General features: G+C 40.8%; 1 protein-coding gene across 1 annotated transcript in view; it reads right to left on the reverse strand.

The window, feature by feature from the left end:
• Dcdc1 (doublecortin domain containing 1) overlaps nt 1–26,759 on the reverse strand; it is a 372,774-nt gene that overhangs the window by 7,666 nt on the left and 338,349 nt on the right. Inside the window, 5 exon segments of the mRNA XM_060371563.1 lie at nt 12,033–12,206; nt 13,435–13,481; nt 13,484–13,570; nt 23,201–23,302; nt 24,019–24,156. Coding sequence (XP_060227546.1) covers nt 12,033–12,206; nt 13,435–13,481; nt 13,484–13,570; nt 23,201–23,302; nt 24,019–24,156 — 548 coding nt within the window.

Below are 26,759 nucleotides of genomic sequence, written 5' to 3' on the forward strand. Positions count from 1 at the left end.
AAGCAAGCCTTAACAGATACAAGAAGATTGAAATAATCCCTTGTATCCTATCAGATCACCATGGCCTAAAGCTGGACCTCAACAACAACAGAAATAGAAAAAAAAAAAAAAAAAAAAAAAAAGCCTACACACTCATAGAAACTGATCAACTCTATTCAACAATAGCTGGGTCAGGGAAGAAATAAAGAAAGAAATTTAAGACTTCTTAGAATTTAAAGAAAATGAAGGCAGGATATACCCAAACATTGGGGACACGATGAAAGCTAAGAGGAAAGTTTATAACACTGAGTGGCTTCATAAAGAAATTGGAGACCTCTAATACAAGCAACTTAACTGCACTAGGAAAAAACAAAAGCACTCAAAAGGAGTGGAGAGCTGGAAATAATCAAACTCTAGGCTGAAATCAGTAAATTGGAAACAAAGAGAACAATTTAAAGAATCAATAAAACCAAGAGCTGGTTCTTTGAGAAAATCAACAAGATAGACAAACCCTTAGCCAAACTAACCAAAAAGAAGAGAGATACTGTAAGACCTGGGGTCTCACAGCTCAGGAGTTCAATCGCGCCCTTCCCAGAAACTCCCCCAGACCAAGACTCGTTGCAAAAGCAAGAGGTTTATTAACCATTGTACAATGGGGTCACCCCTGCTCGTCAGCAAAGAGTGGCACCGGGAGACAAAGGCCTTTAGGTTTTTAAAAGAAAAATTGCGGGAGATTTGAAGTTCTAGTTTTGGCAATTTAGGATTGGATGAGGAAGCTATAAAGTAAGATAATTGGTTAGTTTTAGGTGTTCAAGCTTGGCCAGTCCTGCCAAGTGTGGATGCAGCTGCAATTGAAGGTGGGGGTGGTTAGCTCATCCTTGAAGATTAGGGCTGCGGGCTCTTGGCTGGAGGTCAAAAGCTACTCAGAAGAAGTCTAGGTTTGTTGCTAAGAAACGCTATCTCAAGGACAAGGGTCTGGTCGTTCTTTTGCTGAGTGAGGGTCATTGCTTGCTTGCCCTTTTTTTATATCTGTCCTCACAGATAGGGTCACATTCCTTCACTCTCTGGAAAGGTACTAAGAGGCTTTAGCTTAACCTGGACCTAAAACTCAAAACTATAGGCTTTAGAAGACATATAGGTTACAAAGTTAGCCTAACCCTTTCAATACTATTCTAATAACAAAATCAGACATATAAAGGGCGACATCAGGATAGACACTGAGGAAATCCAAACAATCATTAGTTCTTACATCAAAAGCCTATATGATAAACATTTGAAAATCTAAACAAAATGGACAATTTTCTTGTTAGATTCCACTTACCAAAACTGAATCAAGATCAGGCAAATAAATTAAAAAGTCCTATAACCCCTAAGAAAATAGAAGTAGTCATCAAGTAAGTCTCCCATCCAAAAAGGAAGCCTATGGCCAGACAGTTTCATTGCAGAATTCTACCAGACCTTCAAAGAAGAGCTAGTACCAATACTCTTTAAACTATTCCACAAAATAGAAACAGAAGGAACATTACTTGACTCATTTTATGTGGCCACAGCCACTTTGATACCTAAACCAAACAAAGACACAACAAAGACAATTTCAAAACGATTTCCCTTATGAACATTGATGCAAAAATACTCAAGAAAATATTCCCAAACTGAATAAAAAAACACATAAACTGTATCATCAACCATGACCAAGTAGGCTTCATCTCAGGTATGCAGAGGTGGTTCAAATACTGAAATCCATCAATGGAATCCACCGTATCAACAAACTGAAAGAAAAATCACACAATCATCTCCTTCGATGTCCAAAAAGCATTTGACAAATTCTAACACCCATTCATGTTAAAAGTCTTGGAGATATCAGTGGTACAAGGAACATACCTAAGCGTAGTAAAGACAATATACAGCAAGCCTATAGCCAACATCAAACTAAACAAAGAGAAACTTAAATCAATCCCACTAAATTCAGGGAGAAGGCAAGGCTGCCCACTCTCTCCATATCTCTTCAACATAGTACTTGAAGTCCTAGCTAGAGCAATAAGACAACTAAAGGAGAGCAAGGCAATAAAAATTTGAAAGGATTTTGACCACAAAAAAATTCTAGAAAAAAATTCCTACAGCTGATAAACAGCTTCAGCAAAGTGGCTGGATAAAAAATTAATTAAAAAAATCAGTAGCCCTCCTGGATGCAAAACACAAATGGGCTGAGAAAAAAAAAATTAGGAAAACTACACCCTTTATAGTAGCCACAAAAAAACATAAAGTATTTTGGTGTAACTCTAACCAAGCAAGTAAAAGACTTGTATGAATAAAACTTCAAGTCTCTGAAGAAAGAAATCGAATAAGCTATGAGAAGATGGAAAGATCTCCTATGCTCATGGATTGGTAGGGTTAACGTAGTAAAAATGGCTTTCCTACAAAAAGCAATCTACAGATTCAATGCAGTTCCTATCAAAATGTCAACACAATTCTTTACAGACCTTGAAAGAATAATTCTTATATTCATATGGAAAAACAAAAGAAACCAAAATAGCTAAAATAATCCTGTACAGCAGAAAATCTTCTGGAGTTATCTCCATCCCTGATCTCAAGTAGTACTGTAGAGCAACAGTAATAAAAATTGTGTGGTATTGGCATAAAAACAAACTCTTGGATAAATGAAATTGAATTGAAGACCCGGAAATAAAACCACACATCTATGGACAATTGATTTTTGACAAAGGAGCCAAAACCATACAATGGAAAAAAGATGGTATCCTCAACAAATGGTGCTGGTCTAATTGGATGTCTACATTTAAAAAAATGCAAGTAGATCCATGTTTTTTTTTCTTTGAAATATCTTTTAAAACTTTTTTTATTAATTACACTTTATTCACTTTGTATCCCCCCATAAGCCCCTCCCTCCTCCCCTCCCGATCCCACCCTCCCTCCCCCTTCTTCACGCATGCCCCTCCCCAAGTCCACTGATAGGGGATGTCCTCTTCTCCTTCCTTCAGATCTTAGTCTATCAGATCACATCAGGAGTGGCTGCATTGTCATCTTCTGTGTCCTGGTACAAAACTAAAATCCAAGTGGATCAAAGACCTCAACATAAAAACAGAATCACTAACTTTACTAGAAGAAAAAAGTGAGGAAGAGCCTTGAAATCATTGGCACAGGAGACAATTTCCTCAACAGAACACCAACAGGCTCAGGCTCTAAGATCAACAATAAATTGGATCTCACAAAACTGCAAAGCTTCTGTAAAGCAAAAACACTGTCATCAGAACAAAATGACAGCCTACAGAGTTGGAAAAGGTCTTTACCAATGCTACATCCAACAGAGGGGCTAATATTCAAAATATATAAACAACTCAAGAAATTAAACACCAACAAACCAAATAATCCAATTAAAAATGGGGTACAGAGCTAAGCAAATAATTCTTAAAGGAATATCAAATGGAGAAGAAACACTTAAAGAAATGCTCAACATTTTTAATCATCAAGGAAATGAAAACCCCAATGACTTTGAGATTCCATTTTACACAACGTTAGAATGGCTAAGATCAAAACCTCAAGTAACAACACATGCTGGAGAGGATGTGGAGAAAGGTGAACACACCTCCATTGCTGGTGGGAGAGCAAACTAGTACAACCACTTTGTAAGTCAATTTGGCACTTTCTCAGAAAATTGGGCATAGTGCTACCTCAAGACTCAAATATACCACTCATGGGCATGTGCCCAAAAGATGCCTCACAATACAATAAAGACATTTTCTCAACCACATTCATGGCAGCTTTATTTCCAGAATCTGGAAACAACCTAAATGTCCCTCAACTGAAGAATGGATAAAGAAATTATGGTACATTTACATAATGGACTACCATTGAGTCATTACAAAAAAGAAAGAAAGAAAGAAAGAAAGAAAGAAAGAAAGAAAGAAAGAAAGAAAGAAAGAGACCATGAAATTTGCAGGCAAAATGATGGAACTAGAAAAGAATCATCCTGAGTGAGGTAACCCAAACCAAAAAGACTGAGATGGTATATACTCACTTATACATGATAACCATACCACAGTCCACAGACCAAAAGAAGCTAAGTAACAAGGAGAACCCTAGGGAGAATCCTTAATTCTTATTCAGAAGGGGAAACAGAATGGACACTGGAAGTGGTTGAAGAGAAGGAAAAGGACAGGAGCCTACCATAGATGTCCTCTGAAAGGCTCTACCCAGCAAGGGAATGAAGCAGATACTGAGACTCACAACCAAGCTTTAGGCAAAGCTAAGGAAGTCTTAGGGAAGAGTCGGGGAATATAAGGACCCAGAGGGGACAAGAGCGATCAACAAAGGTGATCAACAAAGGCAGCAAATAGGGGCCCCAGTGGGTGGGTGAGGGAGCTGCAGAGACTGATGCACCAATCAAGGATGGTGCATGGAGAAAACTTAGACCTCAGATGTAGCCAATAAGCAGCTCTGTCTCCATGTGCTGTTTCCTAGTAAGGGGAGCAGGGGCTGTCTGCTCCAATTGCCCTCTCTTTGATCACTTCCCCCTAGTGAGGCTGCCTTGCCAGGCCACAAAAGAAGTGGATGCAGTCTGTCCTGATGAGACTTGCTAGGCTCGGATCAGAAGGTAGGGAAGAAGGTCTACCCCTTTCTGAGGACTAGGGGAGGGGGATACATGGGAAGAGGGATAGAGTATAGGATCAGAAGGAAAACAAGGGAGGAGGCTACAATCGGGATATAAAGTGAATAAATTATAAAAACATATAATTACAAAAACATGTTTATATAAATTAAAGTTAGCAAACAAAACCAGGAAACAAATAAAAATTAATATACCATTATTCCTCACATCAGTTAAAAAGCTTAAGAAATCTAATTGGCAATCAATAGAAAATTCAGAAAACAAATACATCTGTTACCAGAAATATTGCGTTATTTTTAAGTGTTAAATTCTATAAGGAAAAGTCACAATAGTTTCTTAGACAAGCAGAGCAACTTTCAGAACTGACTTGCCATCAGACTTATAATTATCACAGTGGCCAAGCCTAGACAAGTCTTTGGAAACCATGGACAGTTATATTTATACCAAACCAAGATAACTTTACTTGTGAGTGACATTCCATATTGATGCTCTTAGTTTGTCCACTGACTTCATGACACTATTTCCTTTTTATAATTAGCAAACAAAATAAAGGTTATTTAATTAATCAAGAAATTTATGCTGATTGTTATAGAAGTAAAATTGCAGTAGATTTACATGTGTGTTGTTTGTGTGTGTCTGTGTGTGTGTGATGTGTATGTGTGTGTATGTGTTATATGTGGTGAGTGTGAATTTTTTAAACTTCCTCTAACAGTGTTCACTACTTAGCTTCTATAGATGCCAAACCAATACCAGAGGTGAGATGGATTAAACGGTAGACCATTTCTCCTGTTCTGGAGTCCCAAGTCAAGGTAGTGGCTAAATCAATTTCTGAGGGCTTCTGTTCTTGACTTACAACTGGCTACCTTCTCGATGTGTCCCTGTATTGGACAGAGAGAAAGAAGAGGATTAAAAGCATTTTTCATTTGGTTTCCACTGAGATAAAGTGAATGAGTTTACAAAAATCTTTTAAAAATAAAGTAGACAATAAAGTGCTTTCACTACAATTACATTGAAAACTAGCTAGTCGGCTTATAACCTTGGAATTTAGGTTATAACTTTAATTCTCAGTGTTTCGGAAGTGTCTAAGTCTGTTCATAAGCTTCTTATCGCACTGATTCATAGAAGTCAAATATTGATCATTTTGTGTTTAAAAAAAAATCCACAGTAAAGGACCAGTGCTCTATAAATACCCAGCCCCGATCGGTGCTCTGCTTTATGAGTATAGCTTTCATTGACAACGTCTCCTCAAGCTGGGGTACAGCGACATCTGGACCCACTGTGTGCACCAGTGAGCATGCAGCACTTGATGATCTAAAGAGAAAAGACCTGGTTCCTACTCCTGCAGCTTCTACTCCTGCATTCAGAGTCATTCCCTAGCTGAGAAGAAACACGGGGACGTTAAGATGTTGTGTTATCCCACACATCACATAGATGGGAGAAGACAAATGTTTCTGACTAGGGAAGAAGGTCCCGGGCAAACATAAATCAGGAAAAGATGCTGGTCCTGAGGAGAGCCACTGGCCCTGGAGAGAGAGAGAGAGAGAGAGAGAGAGAGAGAGAGAGAGAGAAGAGCTTGCTCCCTGGTGCTTTGATGACTGATGAACCAACTCCAGCTGGAGGTTGCTCTAGCAATGTTCAGAGAGTGTGTGGTTAAATCATCTATAATAGCCACGGCAGCGAGAGCAGCTGAGAGTCTGTGTTGGCTGCGACTTCGCGTGCCATCTGGGGGTGCTGGTGTACTGAAAGGAGTAGAGGGAAGTACTTTGTAATGTACCTGCTGCCCATTCTTCCAGTAAAAGTGCACCCACCGAAACCCCAGTGTGTTTGCAATCTGTCACTAGCTAGCTCCCCCTGAGACTCTGTGTGCTCCCCTTCTTGCTGCCTCTTTTTTCCACACAGTCGTTCTCCAGGGGTATTCCTTACAGCTAGAGAGCTGGTGAGGACATGTTTCTAACAGATCACCAAACTCTCTTGCAGCCTCCTAGTTAAAAAAACAAACAAACAAAAAACAAACAAAACAAAACACATATAGCATAGAAAAGGAAGAGTAGGATGAACCTTTTTAAAAACAAAGCAATGTAGCTCTAAGAATGCTTATATACATCAAGGCCACATGATCTCCCTAAACTGTTGTCCCTTTCTTTTTTCAGAGGCAAACTATGGTCTGATCATTTTAGCCTGGAAGATGTTACAGACATTTCCACCCTCTCCCCCAGACATTTAGGTCCAAATTCCTAATTCAAACGTATTTAAAGACTCAAGGGTTTAAACATGGATATGAGGGGCTTAACCTAATAGGTCTGGTTTCCTTATAAGAAGAAACAACAGAGTCCCTTCTCCCACATACAAAGAAAAGGCCATGAGAGGCCATGGGGACAAGGTGGCCCTCACTAAGCAGCAGGGAAGGCATGTTGGCAGGAACAGGAGGCACCGGTCAGGCTGCAGTCATGCTCAGAAATGCAGCAGTGAATAGGAAGTCAAGCCATCAATAAAGTCTCAAGACTCACCTCCGGAGAACTCCATTCTTCAGGGAGGCTCAACCTCCTGAAGGTTCTACAACCTTCTCAAACAGTGCCACCAACTCTGGACTGGGTGTTCAAACAGCAATCCTGAGAGGGAAAATCACAACATAGCCCAAGGGGACTGATACCTATCACTTTCAAGCAATCTCTCCCCATTCAATGATGTAAGCACCATCTGTTTAACTTAGCACATCAACTCAAACATGCCTGCCTTTGTGTGGAGCCTAATACTTTCTCTGCCAAAATTTCTGATGTGTACCCCTTTCTTAAGTTCTGTCAGAGGTGGAAATGGATTCCTTTATAGTGTTGTACCTTATCCCAGGTGGGCAGTCTCCCTCCCTTAAATGGCTCAACTGAACTTCTACTAACTTGACCTTGTTAGTCTTTCTCAAAAAAAAAGATGACTGGTTTCCTTATCACATAAGAACAATCTGCATTCATCATAAAAAAAAAAAAAACAAAAAACAGAACACCCAAATACACAAGAAAGAAAAATAAAAGTAACCCATGTTATGCCTGCTACAAAAGGAACACTTAGAGCAGTTAAGTCTTTCCAGGCTGTTTTCAATTTACCAGCGTACATGTGTTTAGAACCTAGTTTCACATGCTTTAGATCTTGTTTCTTTTACTTAGTGTATCTCAGCCATATTTGTTGTTTTAATTCTCTCTGAAAGCTGATCTTAATTGAGTTATGATATTCTGTCCTATGTGCCATAATTCATTTAACCAATTTCTGATTGATGAGTTTTAAAATTATTGCTTGTCTATCTTTGCTAAAAATAGTTCTGTGATAAACATCTCCAGCAAACAAACCTTGCCTAAGTTCCTGAAAATGTTCTTGGGGTGTGTTGTGGTTTGAGTATGAAATGTCGTCCTACAGTCTAACGGGCTTTAACACCTAGTCCTCAACTGGTGGTAATAATTAGCGAACTTTTAAGAGGTATGGCCTTGCTGCCAGGGCAATGCCTCTGTAGGGAAACAGGGGCAGGCCTTTGAAGGCCATGGCCGTGCCCAGTTTTGTTCTCGGCTTCCTCGTCTGCTCAAAGGTGAGAAACGGAAGGAGCATGCTCCTGTTACCATGGACTCCACCATTGCCTCCAGCTGGGATGGAATGGAGCCGTGAGCCAAAACAACTCCTTTCTCCCCAAAGTTCGTCTGCCTGTTATGCTATCACAGCGACGAAAAGCAAGTGTGGGTGCTTTCAAAAGTGCACTTGCTTATGGGACGCATAACTAAGCAACTGTTTCTAAAAAGGTCAGTTTCCTTCAACACAACAGTGTCTATTTTCTCTGTACCCAATTAAAGCAGGAATGTGTTTTCATACTCTCTACCATTTTGAGGAGAGGGCCTAGTAAGATGACAGATGAGAGGCGACTTTCTGAACACAGCTGCCATGGCACCGCTCCTTGACCAAGAAGAGGACTCGGAAGCTGGTTCCGAAAGGTAACACAGATGAAACAGTCCCACCCTCAGGACAAGCCCACAGTCTTCATGGGCTTTAAACCTAGTTGTGGGATATGGTCAATGGTGGAGAAAAATTCCTTTTTATTACACCGTATGACTCAGAGAACAGTGGCCTTGCGTTACTTTGAAATAGAGTATATTGCTAAAAACTGGCTACCTCTTGGGCCTGTGAGCAGAAAACAGTCTCAGGCTAGCCTGGCTTTGGTCTGAAGTAGCACCTGGATTGGGGAAGGTTCAGTGAGGAGCTGTAGAATGCTGCAGGATACAGGTGGCCGAAGGCTGGTTCCAGCTGGGCAGTGCATAGAGAAAAGTGACTTGGGACAGATCTCATCTGAGAATTACTCTGGGGTTTGAAAGCTCTGAGCCATCAGGTGGATTAAATTCTGGCACCAACTCTCTGTCCTCTGCTGTAGAGCACTAAAACTCTGAAGTGCCAGGGGTATACATGACATTCAAAGGCCATCACCTCTCTTGCAGGGGATAGGGATTCAGGAGATCCCTAAAATCCAGAGGCAGGCCCTCTGCCTGCATCCTGCTCAGTACTGAGCTTCTATATCAGTCAATCAGAAAAACATAGGTTAATGAGGTGAATAGACCCTTATCAAAAGAAGAAATGTGAATGACTAGCAAATATCATTAAGTATATTTTACAGCCTTAGCCACGAGGGAAATCAGGCTGACTACCGTCAGGAAAACAAATAAAAGCAAATGCTGGCAAAGATTGGAGTGGGGCAGGAACTTTTACATATGGCTGATAGGAATATAGACTTGTGCAGCTACTATGAAAATGAGGATGGAGAGTCTTCAAAAACTGAAATTAGAACTAAATGACCCAGCTATACCAACATAGGTATAAAGCCAAAGGACACTGAGTCAGCATATCATTGGGATACTCACATATCCATATTCACAAGAGCAAGGGCATGAAACAAACCTAGATATCCATCCACCAGGAGATGAATGGATAAAGAAAACAAATGGAATACTATGTAACCATAAATAAAATTGAAATCATGACCTTTGCAGAATAATGATTGCACCTGGAAATCATATTAAGCTATTTTATAAGTCAGACTCAAGAAGGCAAATATTTCATGTTTATGCTTATACATGGAACCTAACTTTTAGATTATATATGTGCATACATATATAAATGTGTATGTGCGTGTGTTTGTGTGTCTATGTTTGTAGGTCATGGAACTAGAAAAAGGAGTAGGAGAGGGAAGAAATGGAATGAAAGGGACATAGCAGATATAGAAGGCAAAGAATTACATGTGAAAGAAAAACAAAACAGAGTGCTTACTGGGAAGCAAGGGGACCAGGGGGGTAGGAGGGTGATGGTAGGGAGAGTGGGAAAGAGAGGGGTGCTGGTGAGGAAAAGGATCATGGAGGGGAAGAAAACTAAGAAAAAAGACTGGCACACAAGACACACACATACTCTCTATATATTTCCTTGAAGGAACTGACCCAATACTTTTTATGTTAACTTAATAAATTAAAGATACTAACAAAGAAAAAAGTGTATAATTACAGAAACTGCTTAAGTATAGTCGTTATTGCTATGAATTTCATTAAAGCACATATATTTGTTTTTACAGAATGGATTGCTTTGCTCTGTAATATAAAAATCTACATTAAACAACTTGCTTGTGAGTGTAAGGAGTCTTTGTCATCCTGTCATCATAGTTCAATGAGATCCTGTGTCATCTACTATTGATGTTGATCTGTCAATTATACAGTGATTCAAAAGTTTATAAAAGTCCACCTACAAATGCAAATTAGAATGATTCTTCACAGCTTCTAGCATAGTGACATCCATGTATAAAGTTAATCAAAATTATATGGCTACAGAACCATAGTTAAGGAGTGCCTGCCTCTCAAGATACCTGATAAGCTAGGATCATATGGAAGCAGGAGGAGGACCTCCCCTAGCAATGGACTTGGAAAGAGTCAGGGAGGAGATGAGGGAGGGAGGGAGGGTAGGATTGGGAGGGAATGAGGGAGGAGGCTATGTCTGGGATACAAAGTAAACAACCTGTGATTAATAAAAAATAAAAAAGAGTGCCTTTCATACTCTGCAGTATGAGCCACATGAACCAAAAAGCCAGCTTTCCCATGTAATCTTTGGAAGGTCCCTTGTAAGTTACACTGTGTCTGATAGGCCATTTCCTCCTATCATCATACTGCATTCTGTATTTGTTGCTTAATTGCTACCTATTCTTTCACTATTTGATTGCCTTTAGTTTTCAAGGCTGAGTGCTCTCTTGGAAGCAGCATCAACGTTGACTCTGGCTTCTGAAGAGATCAATTCAAAGAGGTACTTTTTAGCCAACACCAGTGTCTGTTCTCAGAAGCTGTCTTTTGCTGGATTTTTCAAAGTAACCATTGCCTGGAGGTGTACAAAGGATTTTCCCCTTTATTGCTCACTTTAAATGTTCCACATTTTCACCTTGTTTTTCAAGTGCGGCACGTTAGCCATCAACTCCTGAGACATGGCTGCACTCACCGTTCTCCCAGCAAAGACAGGTGCTCTCCCCTTGAGCCTAGTGCAGTCTCAAGGCCATGCTCAGCAGAGATGTCTCTGCTATTCCAGACTCTTCACCAGCAGAATGAACTTCCCCAGGCCTTTCTATTGTGCCTCCCCATCCCCGCCCCCAACATTATTTCTAGGAATCTTTGCCTCGAGTTTCCACTTAAAGACTAAGACAAAAGTGTCAAACTTTGGATTTATATCCCTCAAATGACAAACACTTAATGAACAACTGCTTGTCTCCTCCTAGGCCAGTGCCTTATCTCTGAGAAGTGGAAATTCAGTTAGTCCAGAACGATGAGTTATAAGAATATTATCTGATAGCTTATATTGCTTCTTCTAAGATCTGCTTTTGTTTTTCCATAAAGGACATATCTAATGAACAACTCACAACAGGGGGGTAGAAATAACTGTTGTGAGCTAGATTTAAGATGAATGAGAAAACTATTTTAAATCATTATTACCTCTATTACAAACAGACAAGGTCCCGCTCAGCCCCAGCTAGCCTTAAACTCACTATTGTAGCTAAAGATGGTCCTTACCCTCCTGCCTGCCTCCACCTCTCAAGGGCTGGGATGAGAAGCTTGATACACCATGCCTGCTCTTAAGTGGTTTTAAAGTGTGGATTACAGTCGTGGACTGGAGTGTGTGCAGTTGGCATTGTTGTATGCTGGCCACGCGTCATATTCGAATCACACACACACATACACACAGATAGCATTAGACTTCTCGTGTTCATACATGTAAGCTCGGATAATAATCTGATCAGCCTTGCGAGGAAAGTATTATTCCCACTGGACAAATGAGAAAATGAGGTTCGGCAAAGTTCGTTAACTTGTCTGATCCTACCAATCTAGGGATGTCAAAGCTGGGGTCTGACTCCAGGCCTATTCAATATTCACATTAGATTTACTTCTGAAATAGCACTGGCCCGGGCGTAAGCGCTGCCGTCCGGTCTGTCTTCATTCTGGTAGGCCCACACATACTTCACTCTGGGAACCTGGTACAGCCGGTGCTGCTCTGCTTTTCCCTGAGCTGCAATCACAGAGCACCTGGGCTGCCGTTCTTGGCCTTCAGAAAGGTGTGCCTGTCAAGGAAAGCCCAGAGAAGGCTGCATGTGAAGAACAATTTGGTGTGCATAAGGAGTGTGATGGAAACCAGAAATCCCACGCAATCACAATTTGTTTGACTGAATTGTTTGACTGAAACAATTCTAGTAAGCCCACACCCCTCCTGCCATAGATTAGGGTGAATTTCCTCTGCTTCCATGAAGCACAAAAAGTGCTAACAGCTATTGGGAGAATAACACAGATAGACCCACTTTGACAAAGCATTAACTCATTTGCAACGTTGAGAAAAATGTGTTTATGGACATGCGTGCGGTGGTCCTCCTACAGGAGACGTCTTTGCAACTAATAAGTGAGTTTCTGATTTAGAGCCACAGCTGCATTTCCTTTAGCTAAGAGATGCTGAGGGGACAGTGTGTGTCAAGTCCTAACTTACAAGCTTCTGAAATGCAGCTGCCAGCCTTCTGCTGTGCCAAGTCCTCGCCTGGCAGCTCCTCATTCTACCTCAGGCATGTCCTAGCTCAACGCTTGGTTATTCACTCCCTGGCTAGGGATTCATCCTTCTTAGCTTGTCAAGGAGTCAAGACTCTAGCAATGGCAGATTCTTCATTACAGTCACCTTGATTTAGACACACACTTAAAATGTACATTGAACATACGTCACAAATTTGAGAAGCCCTGTTAAAATAGTAACATATAGTTTGATAAAAAAAATTCACAAAGCATATAGGCTTTTGCCATTCTCTGTCCCCAATCCTGTCTCAACAGCTGACCTTTCTCTTTTCTACTTTTTATGTCTGGCAATCTTGACTGATTAACTAATTGGCCAAAACCACTTTTTCATCTTCTTACTTCTGAACGTCTCCGCTGTGATCAGTTTTGTGCTCCTTGCTCTTTTTACATGTTGAGTCATTCCCTCAGGAATGATGAGTGATGAAGCCATAAGGTTCAACTTGACTACACTTAGGGTAATTACCTTTGAACGTATCCACTGGGCCTTTTTCTCTTCTTTGCTAAGGTCATAATTCCTGGTCTCCATTCAAACAAAACAGACGTTCCTGTGAGCTGGCTGTCTCCAGGATAGCTACTCTCCAAATGCCAATTCAGTGCTTGGCATATGCTTATGGTGGTCATAACTGCTTAGTTGCTGAGAGCATATTAATAGCAGGATTTAAAAATTCAACATGATACTTTTAAGCACTGCTAAAAGGGGCAGAGTCCTTAATGCCTGCACGCCAAAGAATGTACCTCTGTCTGTCTTATCAGTTCCATGAGCTTCGTTTCCTCTTCAGTCTCTCAGTCCAGCCTCCTTCAACTGCCACTGGATGCAGAGGGCTTGGGGTAGGAACTATGGGGGCTGGCTGACAGGCTGCTACTCACTGCCCTGGAAAGGAGCCCCAAGAGATGTTTCTCTGGACCGGCTTTCAAGTTTCAGAAGACTTGGGTTGACTTTCTATGCATAAATTTTCCCACCTAGCAGCAGGAACATGAGCTAAAATACTAAAAATATCATAGAAGCCAAGATGCCTCAGGTAATAATATTTAACAATATTAAAGCGTGAGGCTTTAAATGACAAGGACTGTACAGATGGAAAAAGAAGACAGTGTGCTGACTTCCACCTGGCCCTCACAGCATCTGCGATCTGGTTCAGCAGTAATTTAGTCAAATAGAATTCATGACCTTACTTCTTTCCCACCATTTCTTCCAGGCTCAGAACATATGTTTTGTTCTTTTTACTAATAACAAGCCTCCCCCCGACAATTAGCTTTGCAGCCTGGGGATCAAGTGTTGCTAAAAAAAATATTAACAGAAGGGATGGAAGCCCCCCCTTTTCTACCTAATAATACCGCATTAGCACAATTCACTTTCTGGTGCATCTGCTGAGCCCTCTTTGCTGTTTAAAAGGCTGGAGTAAAAGAAGCTATTTACCAGAATACTGTATTCTGAAGAACTGCAGGAATAATTAAGTGTGGTGAAACAAATGTTTGCATTCCTTCAAGTAGGACACTTTGAATCCTTATAAAATATCCCCCGAGCCACGCTTCTATGATACTGTGTTTTCTTTCTGCATTGAAGGTGTGTCCGGCACTGTCTCTCACACTGCTCTTTATACTTCTGAAGAAAAAAAAAAAAAAGAAGCCATGTTTTATGTCATTTATGTTGGGCTGTATGTTTCAGTGAGTCCTTGCTTCAACTTCAGTAGGGAACAGAAATGGTAAGAAAATGCTTATACTGTAAATGTACAGATCAGAAACCCAAGCTTCCATGAAAGATGAGGCAGAAGGATAGCATGTTTAAAGCAAGACTAGCTAGAGCAATTTTAGCAAGCCCCTGACCCAAAATGTAAAAAGTTTTATCAAATTAAATTTAAAAGGATTGAAGGCACAGCCCAATACTGGCACACTTACTGCCCATCCTCAAGGCTTGGGGTTTGATTCCCAACATTTAGTAAGTGAACACCAGGCAGGAGCTGCTGGCCTAAGATGCGACAGGAGGCTTTGAGGAGGTCACGCTCAGGTGGATAAATGAGAGAACGATGAACATGAAGTCTTGACTTTGTTGCCCAGACCCTGTTAATTTGAAGATTCTCAGATGGTGGCTACAAACAACACTCTAAGAGTAATTCAAGATTAATGGAGTTGATAAACACAGTTAAAATTTATGAGAAGATCCAGCAATAAAAATCAGTGATGGCAACTACTTCTCTGGTAATCCAGAACACAATACGCCTATTAACATTTCATATGCCATCTATGAACGTGGAAAAGCGTGATTGAATCAACCAGTCAGTAAGTTACAGTGACAGCTTCGCTAGGTAAGATGCTTTGGACCACAGCAGCCTCGCTCACCCAAGTTTGTACAAATGCAGTTCTTATCCAGTTTTATTCACAGAGTGCAGATAATATTAATTTAGGAAATGAACGTTTTAATGGATAAGAGCTCAACGAATGTCTTATTTAAAATGCACCTTAGACATTCAAGTTTGCTCAGGTAAACAGAGTTCAGCAAGAGCTCATCATTATCACAGCTGAGAGCCAGAAGCTGAAAACTCAGGGAAATCGATTACGTGGCCTTTATTTTCATCACCTTGCTTCCTGAGATTCTAAGCAAACAAACGCATTTGAAGCATAATGTTCACAAAAATGCACAAAAGGTTTTGGTCAGAGAAAGGGTTTTCATATTTTACATGCATAAGAATAACATAAACTGAATGCAAGAAAAGGGGTTTTGTATAAAATATCTTATTTTCCTGCTATAGTTTGCACATATTCTACTTTATTTGATGCGAGATTAGGGGAAGAGCAATGAGTTGACTATTGGGGACATGCCTCTTCCCTACTCCTAAGGTTTCATTTCCAGCGAGTGGAGTCCTGCTGGCAGCAGACTGCTCCACCCATTGGAAGCTGGGCGAAGGAAGCTGAGCATTCTCATTCCAGTTTTAGCTCTCTCTTGGAAGCTGGAGAGGTGTATCTGGGTCTTGAGGTAGAGCCGCTCCCAATTTTCTGAGAAAGTACCAGATTGACTTGCAAAGTGGTTGTACAAGTTTGCCCTCCCACCAGCAATGGAGGAGGGTTCCCTTTTCTCTATAACTCTGCCAGCATGTGCTGTCAACTTGAGTTTTTGACATTAGTCATTCTGTTAGGTGTAAGATGGGCTCTCAGAGTTGCTATGATTTGCATTTCCCTGATAACTAAGGATGTTGGGCATTTCTTTAAGTGTTTCTCTGCCATTCGCTATTCCTCTGTTGAGAATTCTCTGCTTAGCTCTGTATTCCATTTTTAAATTGGATTATTTAGTTTGCTGATGTTTAGATTCTTGAGTTCTTTATATATTCTGAATATTAGCCCTCTGTCAGGTAAAGGGTTGGTGAAGATCCTTTCCCAGTCTGTAGGCTGTCGTTTTGTTCTGGTGACAGTGTCCTTTGCCTTTCAGAAGCTTTTCAGTTTCATGAGGTCCCATTTATTGATTGTTGATCTTACAGCCTGTGCTGTTGGTGTTCTGTTCAGGAAGTTGTCTCCTGTGTCAGTGGGTTTAAGCAGAACTCATTTGCACAAAACCAAATTTTGGGCAGAGCATAGAGAGTATTGTAGAAGAGTGGGGGGTTAGAAGGATCAGGAGGGGACATGAGCCCCACAAGGAGACCAGCAGAGCCAACAAATCTGGGCCCAGGAGGGCCTGTGAAGACTGATGCACCAACCGAGGACCATACATGGAGAAACTAGACCCCCTGCTCAGATGTTGCCAATAGGCAGCTCAGTCTCCATGTGAGTTCCTTAGTAAGGACAGCAGGGGCTGTCTCTGACATAAGCTCTATTGACTGCTCCTTGATTCCTTCTCCCACAGAGGAAGAGGATGCAGCCAGTCCTGATGAGACTTGATAGGCCGGGGTCAGCTGGTAAGGGAGGAGGGCTCCCCCTTTCTGAGGACTATAGGAAGAGGAGAAGGAGAAGAGAGAGGGAGGGTGATATGAGGGATGGGGCTTTGATCAGAATGTAAAGTGAATAAATTTTAAAAAATAAATTCAAATAAAAAATATCATTTGCACACACACACACACACACACCTACAGAAGAAACTGGAGAATGTGTGGGTTTTGGTATTGTTTCATGGTGCCCTTCTCACCAGTTTTCCCCATTCCACTTCTTTATTATGACACCCATCCTTTTTAATATCTGTGTCCACTAAAGGATCCAGATTAGCAGATCTACCTGGTTCCTGTGTAGCAAGGGCAATACTTTGGTCTGATTTGTAGTTTCAAAAGGCCAAGTTAAGAAATACACTGTCTTTTCAGGAACCCAGGCACCACTATTTATTATCTATTGTTACCGTGTAATAAGTATTTGACATTGGCTGCATAATCACAAAATTGTTACAAAAATATTTACTATTATTAATGGCACCGATCATGCTTATGAATGAAGTGTAATCAGCTCAATAATATGTTTTGCACACAGGACTTCCAATGACCGATGGATGTAATAGTGAGGAATAGTTAGTTCAGCAATTGTTCACACCTTTCATACCTCCTCTTTCGGGTAACCCTGAAGATGTACAGAATTAAGCAGAGGACCATGCCTACAATCTCAGAACTTAGGAGAGGGAGGCAAGGGGATCATGATTTAGAGACTATCCTCTCTGTGTCTCTGTCTCTTGTGTGTGTGTGCGTGCGCATGTGTGTTTGTGTGTGTGTGTGTGGTATAAGTGGATGGAGGAAGAGAACACTTAATAAATAAGGAATGCAGTTACCTGAGCTAAGGCTTGACTATTATTAATTCTGATAATCCCTGAAACTAGTCTAGAGCTCTCATCAGAAAAAGACAGAATTTTGTGTTGACTTACATTTAACAGCAGCACACACACCAATTTTTAGGTGGAGACAAGAATTAATGAGTGAGCTGTCCCAGAAGCAGAAAGACACACACAGTATATACTCATTCATATAGACATATAACATAGGATAAACCTACTAAAATCTGTACAGCTAAAGAAACTAATCAAGAGAGAGGACCCTGACTAAAATGCTCAATCCCCATCCTGAAAGGCAAAGAGGAAGGACATCAGAAGAAGAAAACAGGAAACAAGCTAGGAACCTGCCACAGAGGGCCTCTGAAAGGCTCTGCCCTGCAGACTAACAAAGCAGACGCTGAGACTTATAGCCAATTGTTGGGCAGAGTGCATGGAATCTTATGTAAGAAGTGGGAAATAGTAAGATGTGGAGAGGACAGGAACCCCACAAGGAGAGCATCAGAACCAGAAAATTTGAACACAGGGGTCTTTCCAGAGACTCATACTCCAACCAAGTACCACACATGGAAATAACCTAGAACCCCTGTACAGATGTAGCCCATGGCAGTTTAGTGTCCAAGTGGGTTCCATAGTAATGGGAAGAGGGACTGCCTCTGACATAATCTGATTGGCCTGCTCTTTGATCACCTCCCCCTGAGGGGAGAGCAGCCTTACCAGGCCACAGAAGATGACAATGCAGCCACTCCTGATGTGATCTAATAGACTAAGATCAGAAGGAAGAAGAGGAGGACCTCCCCTATCAGTGGACTTGGGGAGGGGCATTCAGGAAGAAGGGGGAGGGGAGGGTGGGACTGGAAGGGGAGGAGGAGGGGCTTATGAGGGGATACAAAGTGAATAAAGTGTAATTAATAAAATTTAAAAAAATTTAAAAAGGAACAAGAATAATAAAAAAAGAATTAACATTGAATCTGAAAGGAAAACAGATCTGTGAATAACTCCATAACAGATATTCACTAACCAAATATAGACTGTTTTGGGGTTGGCACTGTGGATGATACCAAACTATATTTAAATGTCTTTTTGAAAATTATGCCAAAAGTTAAAGACATCATGTAAAACCAGGATTTAGCACAGGCAATTTAGCCAGATGCTGTTTTCATCATGTTTCTTTCTACTGAGTTAAGTCAATAGAGTAATGAAGCTTGGAAAATTCCCTCAAGTGGATGAATTGAAATTCCGTTCATTTTTTTTCTCTTTCAGTCATTCTGCAACTAGTCAAGAATATATGAGAAGGGTGACATTTCCCACCTAAGGGGGATAGTCCCCAGAACAAGTAATTAAAATAATATCTTGAGGGCTATCAGGGAGGAAATTCAAGATGTAACATACTGCTTTACCCTAGGCACGGAATGTGTAGAGAAGCAGAAGCCCCAGGAGAAGAGGAAGAAATAATAACAACAAGGGGACATCCAAGAGAGCAAAGGGAGAATGCCTGAAGTAGAAGGAATTCAATTTCCTCAAGAGCCCAGAATTTTGAAAGCACGTGATAAGCCTAGGGTACTAAAAGAAAATTCAAAGGGTGTGGTGAGCAAGGCGACAGAAGACCTTACAGAAAGTGGAAGCATGGATGTCCCTATGAAGAGGTGCCAGCCCTGTCTCTAGGGATGCTAGGGAGCCTCAGAAGGTCCTCTATCTGGGCTACCTTAACACCTTTGTACTTTCACTTGATCATTTCAGTTCTGGAGCCTCATCCTTGCTCAGGTTGACTGAGTCCTGCTATGATGGGCTAACTGTTGATCCACCGTAATCTTGGCGATCTCTGAGGGTGGTATGTAGATCTGTAGGCTGCAAGTTTTTTTTTTTACTCAGGGCTTACTGAAATCAATGGCTGCAACTGTGTCCCCTCCAGTCAACCTCTGACCTTATTAGACTCCTTTCTGCATGCTAAAAGATACTTTTCTTGTGCTGGTACAGCTGATAGTGGCTGTGCAGATAACCTGAAGGAATCATAGGAGGGGAAAGAAGTGGTGCCTGAATTTCAGTAAATGTCTGCTCATTTCTAGAAAAGATATGGATATTTCCCATTGGTAGATGTCTTTCCTACCCCAAAGCCTGCTTCATTTATTTTATTTTTTTATCAGCCAATGGCAATTTTTTAATTTAAATCTATTTATCTATTACAGTTTATTCGCTTTGTATCCCAGCTGTCCCCTCCCTTGCTCTATCCCAATCCAAACCTTCCTCTTTCAACTCCTCCCATACCTTTTCCCAAGTCCACTGATAAGGGAGGTCCTCCTCCCCTTCCATCTGACCCTAGCCTATCAGGTCTCATCAGGACTGGCTGGATTGTCTTCCTCTGTGGCATGATAAGGCTGCCCCCCCACACACACACACTCAAGGGGAGGTGATCAAAGAGCCAGCCACTGAGTTCATGTCAGAGACAGTCCCTGTTCCCATTACTAGGGACCCCACTTGGAGGCTGAGCTGTCATGGGCTACATCTGTTCAGGGGTTCTAGGTTATTTCCATGCCTGGTCCTTGGTTGGAATATCAGTCTCAGAAAAGACCCCTGTACCCAGATCAGATTTTTTGGTTCTGTTGTTCTCCTTGTGGAGCTCCTGTCCCCTCCTGGTCTTTCTATCCCCCTTCTTTCAGAAGATTCCCTGCACTCTGACTTTGGCTATAAGTCTCAGCCTCTGCTTCCATATCCTGCTGGGTAGAGTCTTTCAGAGGCCCTCTATGGTAGGCTGCTGTCCTGTTTCCTGTTTTCTCCCTCTTCTGATGTCCATCCAGTTTGCCTTTTTACGTGAGGATTGATCATCTTACCCAAGGTCCTCCTTCTTGCTTAGCTTCTATAGGTGTATAGATTTCTGTATGTTTATCCTATATTATATGTCTAATATCCACTTATAATGGAGTATGTGCCCTGTGTGTCTTTCTGTTTCTGAGATACCTCACTCAGGATGATCTTTTCTAGTTCCCACCATTTGTCCTCAAATTTCATAATTTCCTTGTTTTTAATTAATGAGTAGTATTCCATTGTGTAAATGTACCACAATTTCTGTATCCATTCCTCAGCTGAGGGACATCTGGGTTGTGTCTAGATTCTGGCTATTACTAATAAAACTGCTACAAACATGGCTGAGCAAATGTTATTTTTGTATACTTGAGAATTTCTTGGATATATGCCTAGGAGTGGTATAACTGGATCTTGAGATAGCACTATTCCTAATTGTCTGAGAAAGCACCATATTGATTTCCAAGTGGTTGTACAAGTTTACATTAACACCAGCAATGGAGGAGGGTTCCCCTTTCTCCACAACCTCTCTAGCATGTGTTTTCACTTGAGTCTTTGATTTTAGCCATTCTGATGGGTGTAAGGTCAAATCTCAGGGTCTTTTTGATTTGCATTTCCCTGATGACTAAAAGTGTTGAACATTTCTTTGTTTCTCTGCCATTCAATATTCCTCTATTGAGAATTCTCTGTTTAGCTCTGTACCCCATTCTTTAATTGGATTACTTGATATGTTGCTGTTTAACTTCTTGAGTTCTTTATCTATTCTGGATATTAGCCCTCTGTCAGATATAGGGTTGGTGAAGATCCTTTCCCAGTTTGTAGACTGTTGTTTTGTTCTGATGACAGTGTCATTTCCTTTACAGAAGCTTTTCAGTTTCATGAGGTCCCATTTGTTGATAGTTGCTCTTAGAGCCTGTGCTGTTGGTGTTCTGTTCAGGAAGTTGTCTTCTGTGCCAATGAATTCAAGTCTTCCCCACTTTTTCTTCTAACTGGTTTAGTTTTTCTGGTTTTATGTTGAGGTCTTGGACTTTAATTTTGTGCAAGGTGATAAATATGGATCTATTTGCATTTTTCTACATGCAGACATCCAGTTAGACCAGCACCATTTTTTGAAGATTCTGTCTTGTTTTCCATTGTATGATTTTGGCTTCTTTGTCAAAAATCAAATATCCGTAGGTGTGTGGGTTTATTTCTGGGTCTGTTATTTCTGTTTCTGTGCCAACAGCATGCCGTTTTCCATTCATTTTACTTTACGTCTACCACTTCCCATCTTTCAAGGTTAAAGAATTTATTTAAGGTTTAACTTCCATTTCTTATATTCTTGGCCAAGAATGAAAGTCAGCATTGTTATTAGCTCCACAATTGTGAGTGGTAAAAAAATGAGAGGAAAAAAAATAAAACACAAACAAAAGCTAGTAACCTTCAAATAGATGCTGTTGAGACTTGAAGCAGGGAGATCAGTTAGGAAATGTTCTACTAACCCAATCAATCGAGGATGTGCTTGAATTTGAATAAACAGCGGAGACTCTTCTGGTTAGCTTCTCTGATGGTAACTAGATAAAACACCAGCCAAAAGCATCTTGAGGAAAAAAAAAAAAGAAGTTATATGGCTTGCAGATTCTTGTCTTATAGAAGGGAACCAAATCAGGAAGTCAGGGCAGAAGGCTGAAGCAGTAACCATGGAGGAGTGCCGCTTGCTGGCTTGCTACTCCTGGCTTGCTCAGCTTGCTTTATTATAAAAATCAGAAACACCTGCCCAGGGCTGACATAGCTCCCAGTGGACCAGGCTCTCGCACTTCAGTCACTAATCAAGAACGTGCCCCACAGACAAACCCACTGGCTGACCTGATGGAGACAGTCCTCCATGGAGGTTCCTTCTTCTCAGGTGACTCTGCTTTTAGTCAAGCTGACAAACACTAACCAGATTTTAAGGGGGTTAAAATCCATTAGATCTACGTAACTCTAGGCAACAAGACCCCCAGGTTCCTGTAAGAGAATGCCTGGGTGGATGATGGAGATAGACGTTGTCTCCACTGACAGAGGAGAAAAAGAGGCATTGGCACTATAGTGACATGACAGCTTCAGCTTGGCCATGTCCCTGGAACACTCAAGTGGCAATGTGTGGTAGTAGAGGGAGATCAGATATTTGGAGGAGTCATAGCTGCTTTCGCTCACAGCCGGGATCACTCCTTGGGTAAGCATGAATACTGGTCGTCCCGCAGCCAGAGTCGCCTTGTACGTTGAGAACTGTGTACTGTGGTTGAAGCACGGCTCTTCAGCTTTGGGCACAAGACAATGTTTGTAATCAAGACACAAAGTTCTGCGATGCTGATGACACAGGCTTAAATGCATTCCTTCCTAGGCTCAAGTTCACAGGACGATTCCCTCTGAGCAGTCACCTGTGTCTCTCCTGCTTGGAATAGTGTGAGGTCAGAAATCTATGGTTCTGTGAGCATGAGTGCTATGCAAGAGGACACGTAACGACCACTGTTTGTGTTGACCATGGAAAGCTATCTTATGCTGTGTTCGGATGACTCCATGGCTCATTGACCCTGACCTCGGAGACTTTAGTACAGCTCTGTTCTAATCACTAAAATAAAAAATATCCCACAAGTAAACTTTACTCCCAGCAATAAAACATCCCCACAAAAGAACAGCAAGCTTTTGTTTTAATGTGCAGGTCTTGTTTTACTTCTAAGGTCTCCATGGTGTCAGTTAAGGGATTATTCAAAAGCAAGGACAGACAACACTTAATATTATGGGCTAGTCCTTTCAGTATAAAATTTACAGATATAAAATCAATATAAATAGCTATGCTATTAGATTTTATACATTGTTAAAACTTACATAGCATAATGTTTATGTAGCATGTACCGGCTACCTATTTGGTATCAAGCAGAAAGAAATAATTATTAGTAACTGTTGTTATATGTATAATTAAATACAGTGACCCACTTCATCCATACTGACTTTTCAACTGTTGCATCTTGTGTTTCATGGTGTCTAAATCAGCCAAAATTTTGTTCCTCTTTAGCCAGTCTTGTTTTTTTACTTTTTCTGATTTCCGTGGGGCTACCATAAAAAAATAATATTGTGTATAACCGCTCTGTTATCACCCCTAATTTATCATAGGCACCAATAAATTACAAAGAACTTTCTGCTCCAAGAGACAGATTAAATTAGAAAGATGTAATTAAAAGAGGTAAGGGCTGTTAAAAGAAACTTTATTTGAAAGATGAGTGGGCTTAGGGCATTTCTGTTTGGAACGAAGGCAGGCCAGAAAGGAGATCAAAATCACTTTATTGTATAGATTTACCATATGCAATAGCCATATTTCATTTTCTGCTTCTACCAACTGTTTTGGCAGTGATGAAAGGCTGGCTTGGGACCATTCATTTTTTTTAAACATCCACCTATTGCCTAAAGGGTGCAATTCTTAAAAATGAAAATGTGCAGACAGGTCGTCCTCAGTGTGAATTAAACTCATTTGTTATTTTCTAATGGATACCATTTTTCTCCACCTTATAGACCAAGCATCTCTTTATCAACTAAATTAGACATTACTCTGTGCAGAATATTCCATTCCAATAAGGAAAAAAAAAACAAACAAACAATGGCGCAAATACGTGCGTATAGCTATCTTTGCACATGTACTAATCGACTGATTGGCTCTCTGCATAAATAAGATATTATTATGGTGACATTATACACACTTAATTCATTTTCTCCTGACATGAACTTATTTCTCCCTCTCTTTCCACATTGTCTAGAGAGAAGCGAAAACAAACTCTGCACTGTTAGAAGCAGAAATGGTTCACCACCAAACACCCAAATGGCGATAGGACTTTTGAGGACCTGAGCGAGCAGATACTTATCTAGATCCCCCAAACAATCCAATATGCTTTCCGTTTTCACTCTTGAGCTTTCTGGGAAACAAAGGATGCATTTACTCTTGTCAGTTAATACTGAATCGATATGCTTTATGGATTCCTTTGTTCATAATTATTATCAGAATAGAGCCAACATATACATTTAGTCAGAAACTTCATAGACAACCAAAGAATTGAATATGCCCCCAAATACTTTAAAATGCAACAACTCTGTAAAAAATAACTAAAATATGTGAGGTTTAGTGACATAGTTGGGTTGTGGCAGAGTTGGGTGATTTTAGCATCTGTGTTTTTTTCTGTTTCCTGCCCAGTAACCACTACGCTAAATGTCAACAGCTATTTTTTTTTTTAAAGATCTTCTATGGAATTTAATGGTATAATACCAAAACTCAACTCCCTACAGGAGCAGCCCAGGAATGGCCCAGCCTTGCCTGAGGATGTGTTTGGAATATGGGAAAAGAAGGGATACCATCAGAAAGATACCCTTCTGATAGTCCTGATGAGAGGTATTACTCTGTCCTTCCAAAAAGACTTTAAAGAAGACTTTTTAAGGAGTGTGGTTGAGATAACACCCATTTAAACACTAAGTAAAGGCAGAGCCATGTGATTTGAAAATCAGCTAGGCATTAAATGTTCAAATCACTGTTTCTTAAAACCAATAGAAAAATCAAATAATATGCACAGTTCTGACAAACAGAGGTCATAAATGTTTGAAAGGGACCAGGCAAGCACTGGTCTAATATATGTTCATACCCATAAAGGTCAAATATCAATTACATGTAAAGAATGTTAAGTATGTAGTCAAGTAAATATGTATAAATATACACATATATATATTGTGTTTTGAACGCATCCACTCTTAAATTCAAGTAGAGAAAATTAATGGTCAGCATGATGTTGTTAGGAGGTGAGGTTCTTTTATTTATTTATTTATTCATTCATTCATTCATTCATTCATTCATTTATATGGCCTGTGCACGTGTTTAGGCATAATTACATGTGGCTGTCTGAGGCTGGCTTGGGGACATTGCCTTCTGTCTCTCTCCATCTTAATTTTGAAACAGGGTCTCTCCCTGAGCTTGATGACTGCCTTTGCAGTTCTGCTGGCCAGCCAATGAGGCCCCACAATCTACCTGTCTCCACATCCCAGCCCTAATAGGGTCACAGGTATGTGTCAGCTTTCCTAGCTATTTTACATGGATATTGGGGATCTGAACCCAGGTTTTCATGCTTGCACAGAGCATTTTATACACTGAGCATTTCCCCAGCCCTGACAGTTTTCAGAAAGATCATGACATTGTGAGATCTCCTCTTCTTGATTGGGACTGAAACCCTTATAAAGCAGACTTCAGAGTTTTTGGCTTTCTTGCATACTAACTTTCTATATGACAACCCAGAATGTCATCCCTCTGGAAGATGCAGATCTTGTGTGTGTGTGTGTGTGTGTGTGTGTGTGTGTGTGTGTGTGTGTGTGTGCGTGTTGATGGTGGGTTCAAGACAGTATTTCTCTGTGTAGCCTTGTCTGTCCTAGACTAGATTTGTAGACCAGGCTGGCCTTGAACTCATAGAGATCAGCCTGCCTCTGCCTCCCTGAGTGCAGAAGACACAGATCTTGATCTTTACAGTCAACCAAACCTGCCAATAGCTTGATTTGGACTTCCAAATCTCTGTGAAAAAAAAAAAAACATATTTTTGTTTTAGAATTCCTACTGTTAGAAAAGGGTATTTCCAGAACTTAAAAAAAAAAGCCAACAAAAACCAACCAACCAAGCAAAAAAAACCCACAGGCAAAGCTGTAGGTAATTTACTTCTGCAAATCAAGTGGGTGAGCAAGCACACTATGGCGGAAGGTTCACTTAGCTATGCTCACGTAGGTGGTGACTGTGTCTTGCCCCTCTAGTGAGAGCTAGACCTCACAGCCTGGCGAAGTCATAGCTGGTGCAAAAAGGGAGGGCGTGATAGTTAGGTCTCAGACATGTCTGACATCTGGGAACTAGGCAAACAAGCACATGCCAAAGTATCGCAAGAGATTTATGGGTGGTTGGCAGGTAGGTTACCCATCTTTGATAGAACAAACTGTTTCTCACACTGTAGCGTTCTATTATAATAGAATAAAAAGGAAGACCTCAAAAATCACAAGCAGATACATTTTTCTAGTGAACAAAAACTCCTAATCGGAAATTGTCGGCAGAGATGGACTAACTAGAATTTCAGTACTGTGGAGAGATTGTTGCAGGTCCAAAGATAATTGTCTTATCTTGGACTTGCTCTAGCCCTCCAGAATAGCCACTCCTCACCAACCTCTGTGACTGAACTCACATCTTGTGATCAGTAGGTAAAAACATTTTTTTGGTGTTATTTTATTTGCTTCAGTTTTTTTTTACCTTTTTTTATTTTTCATCAATTACACTTTATTCATTCTGCATCCCCCCATAAGCCCCTCCCTCCTCCCCTCTCAATCCCACCCTCCCTCCTCCCTCTGCATGCATGCCACTCCTCAAGTCCACTGATAGGGGAGGTTCTCCTCTCCTTTCTGATCTTAGTCTATCAGTTCACATCAAAAGTGGCTGCATTGTCCTCTACTATGGCCTGGTAAGGCTGCTCCCCCCCAGGGGGAGGTGATCAAAGAGCAGGCCAAT

Source organism: Meriones unguiculatus, chromosome 18 (genome assembly GCF_030254825.1).
Source record: "Meriones unguiculatus strain TT.TT164.6M chromosome 18, Bangor_MerUng_6.1, whole genome shotgun sequence".
Taxonomy (NCBI): Eukaryota; Metazoa; Chordata; class Mammalia; order Rodentia; family Muridae; genus Meriones; species Meriones unguiculatus.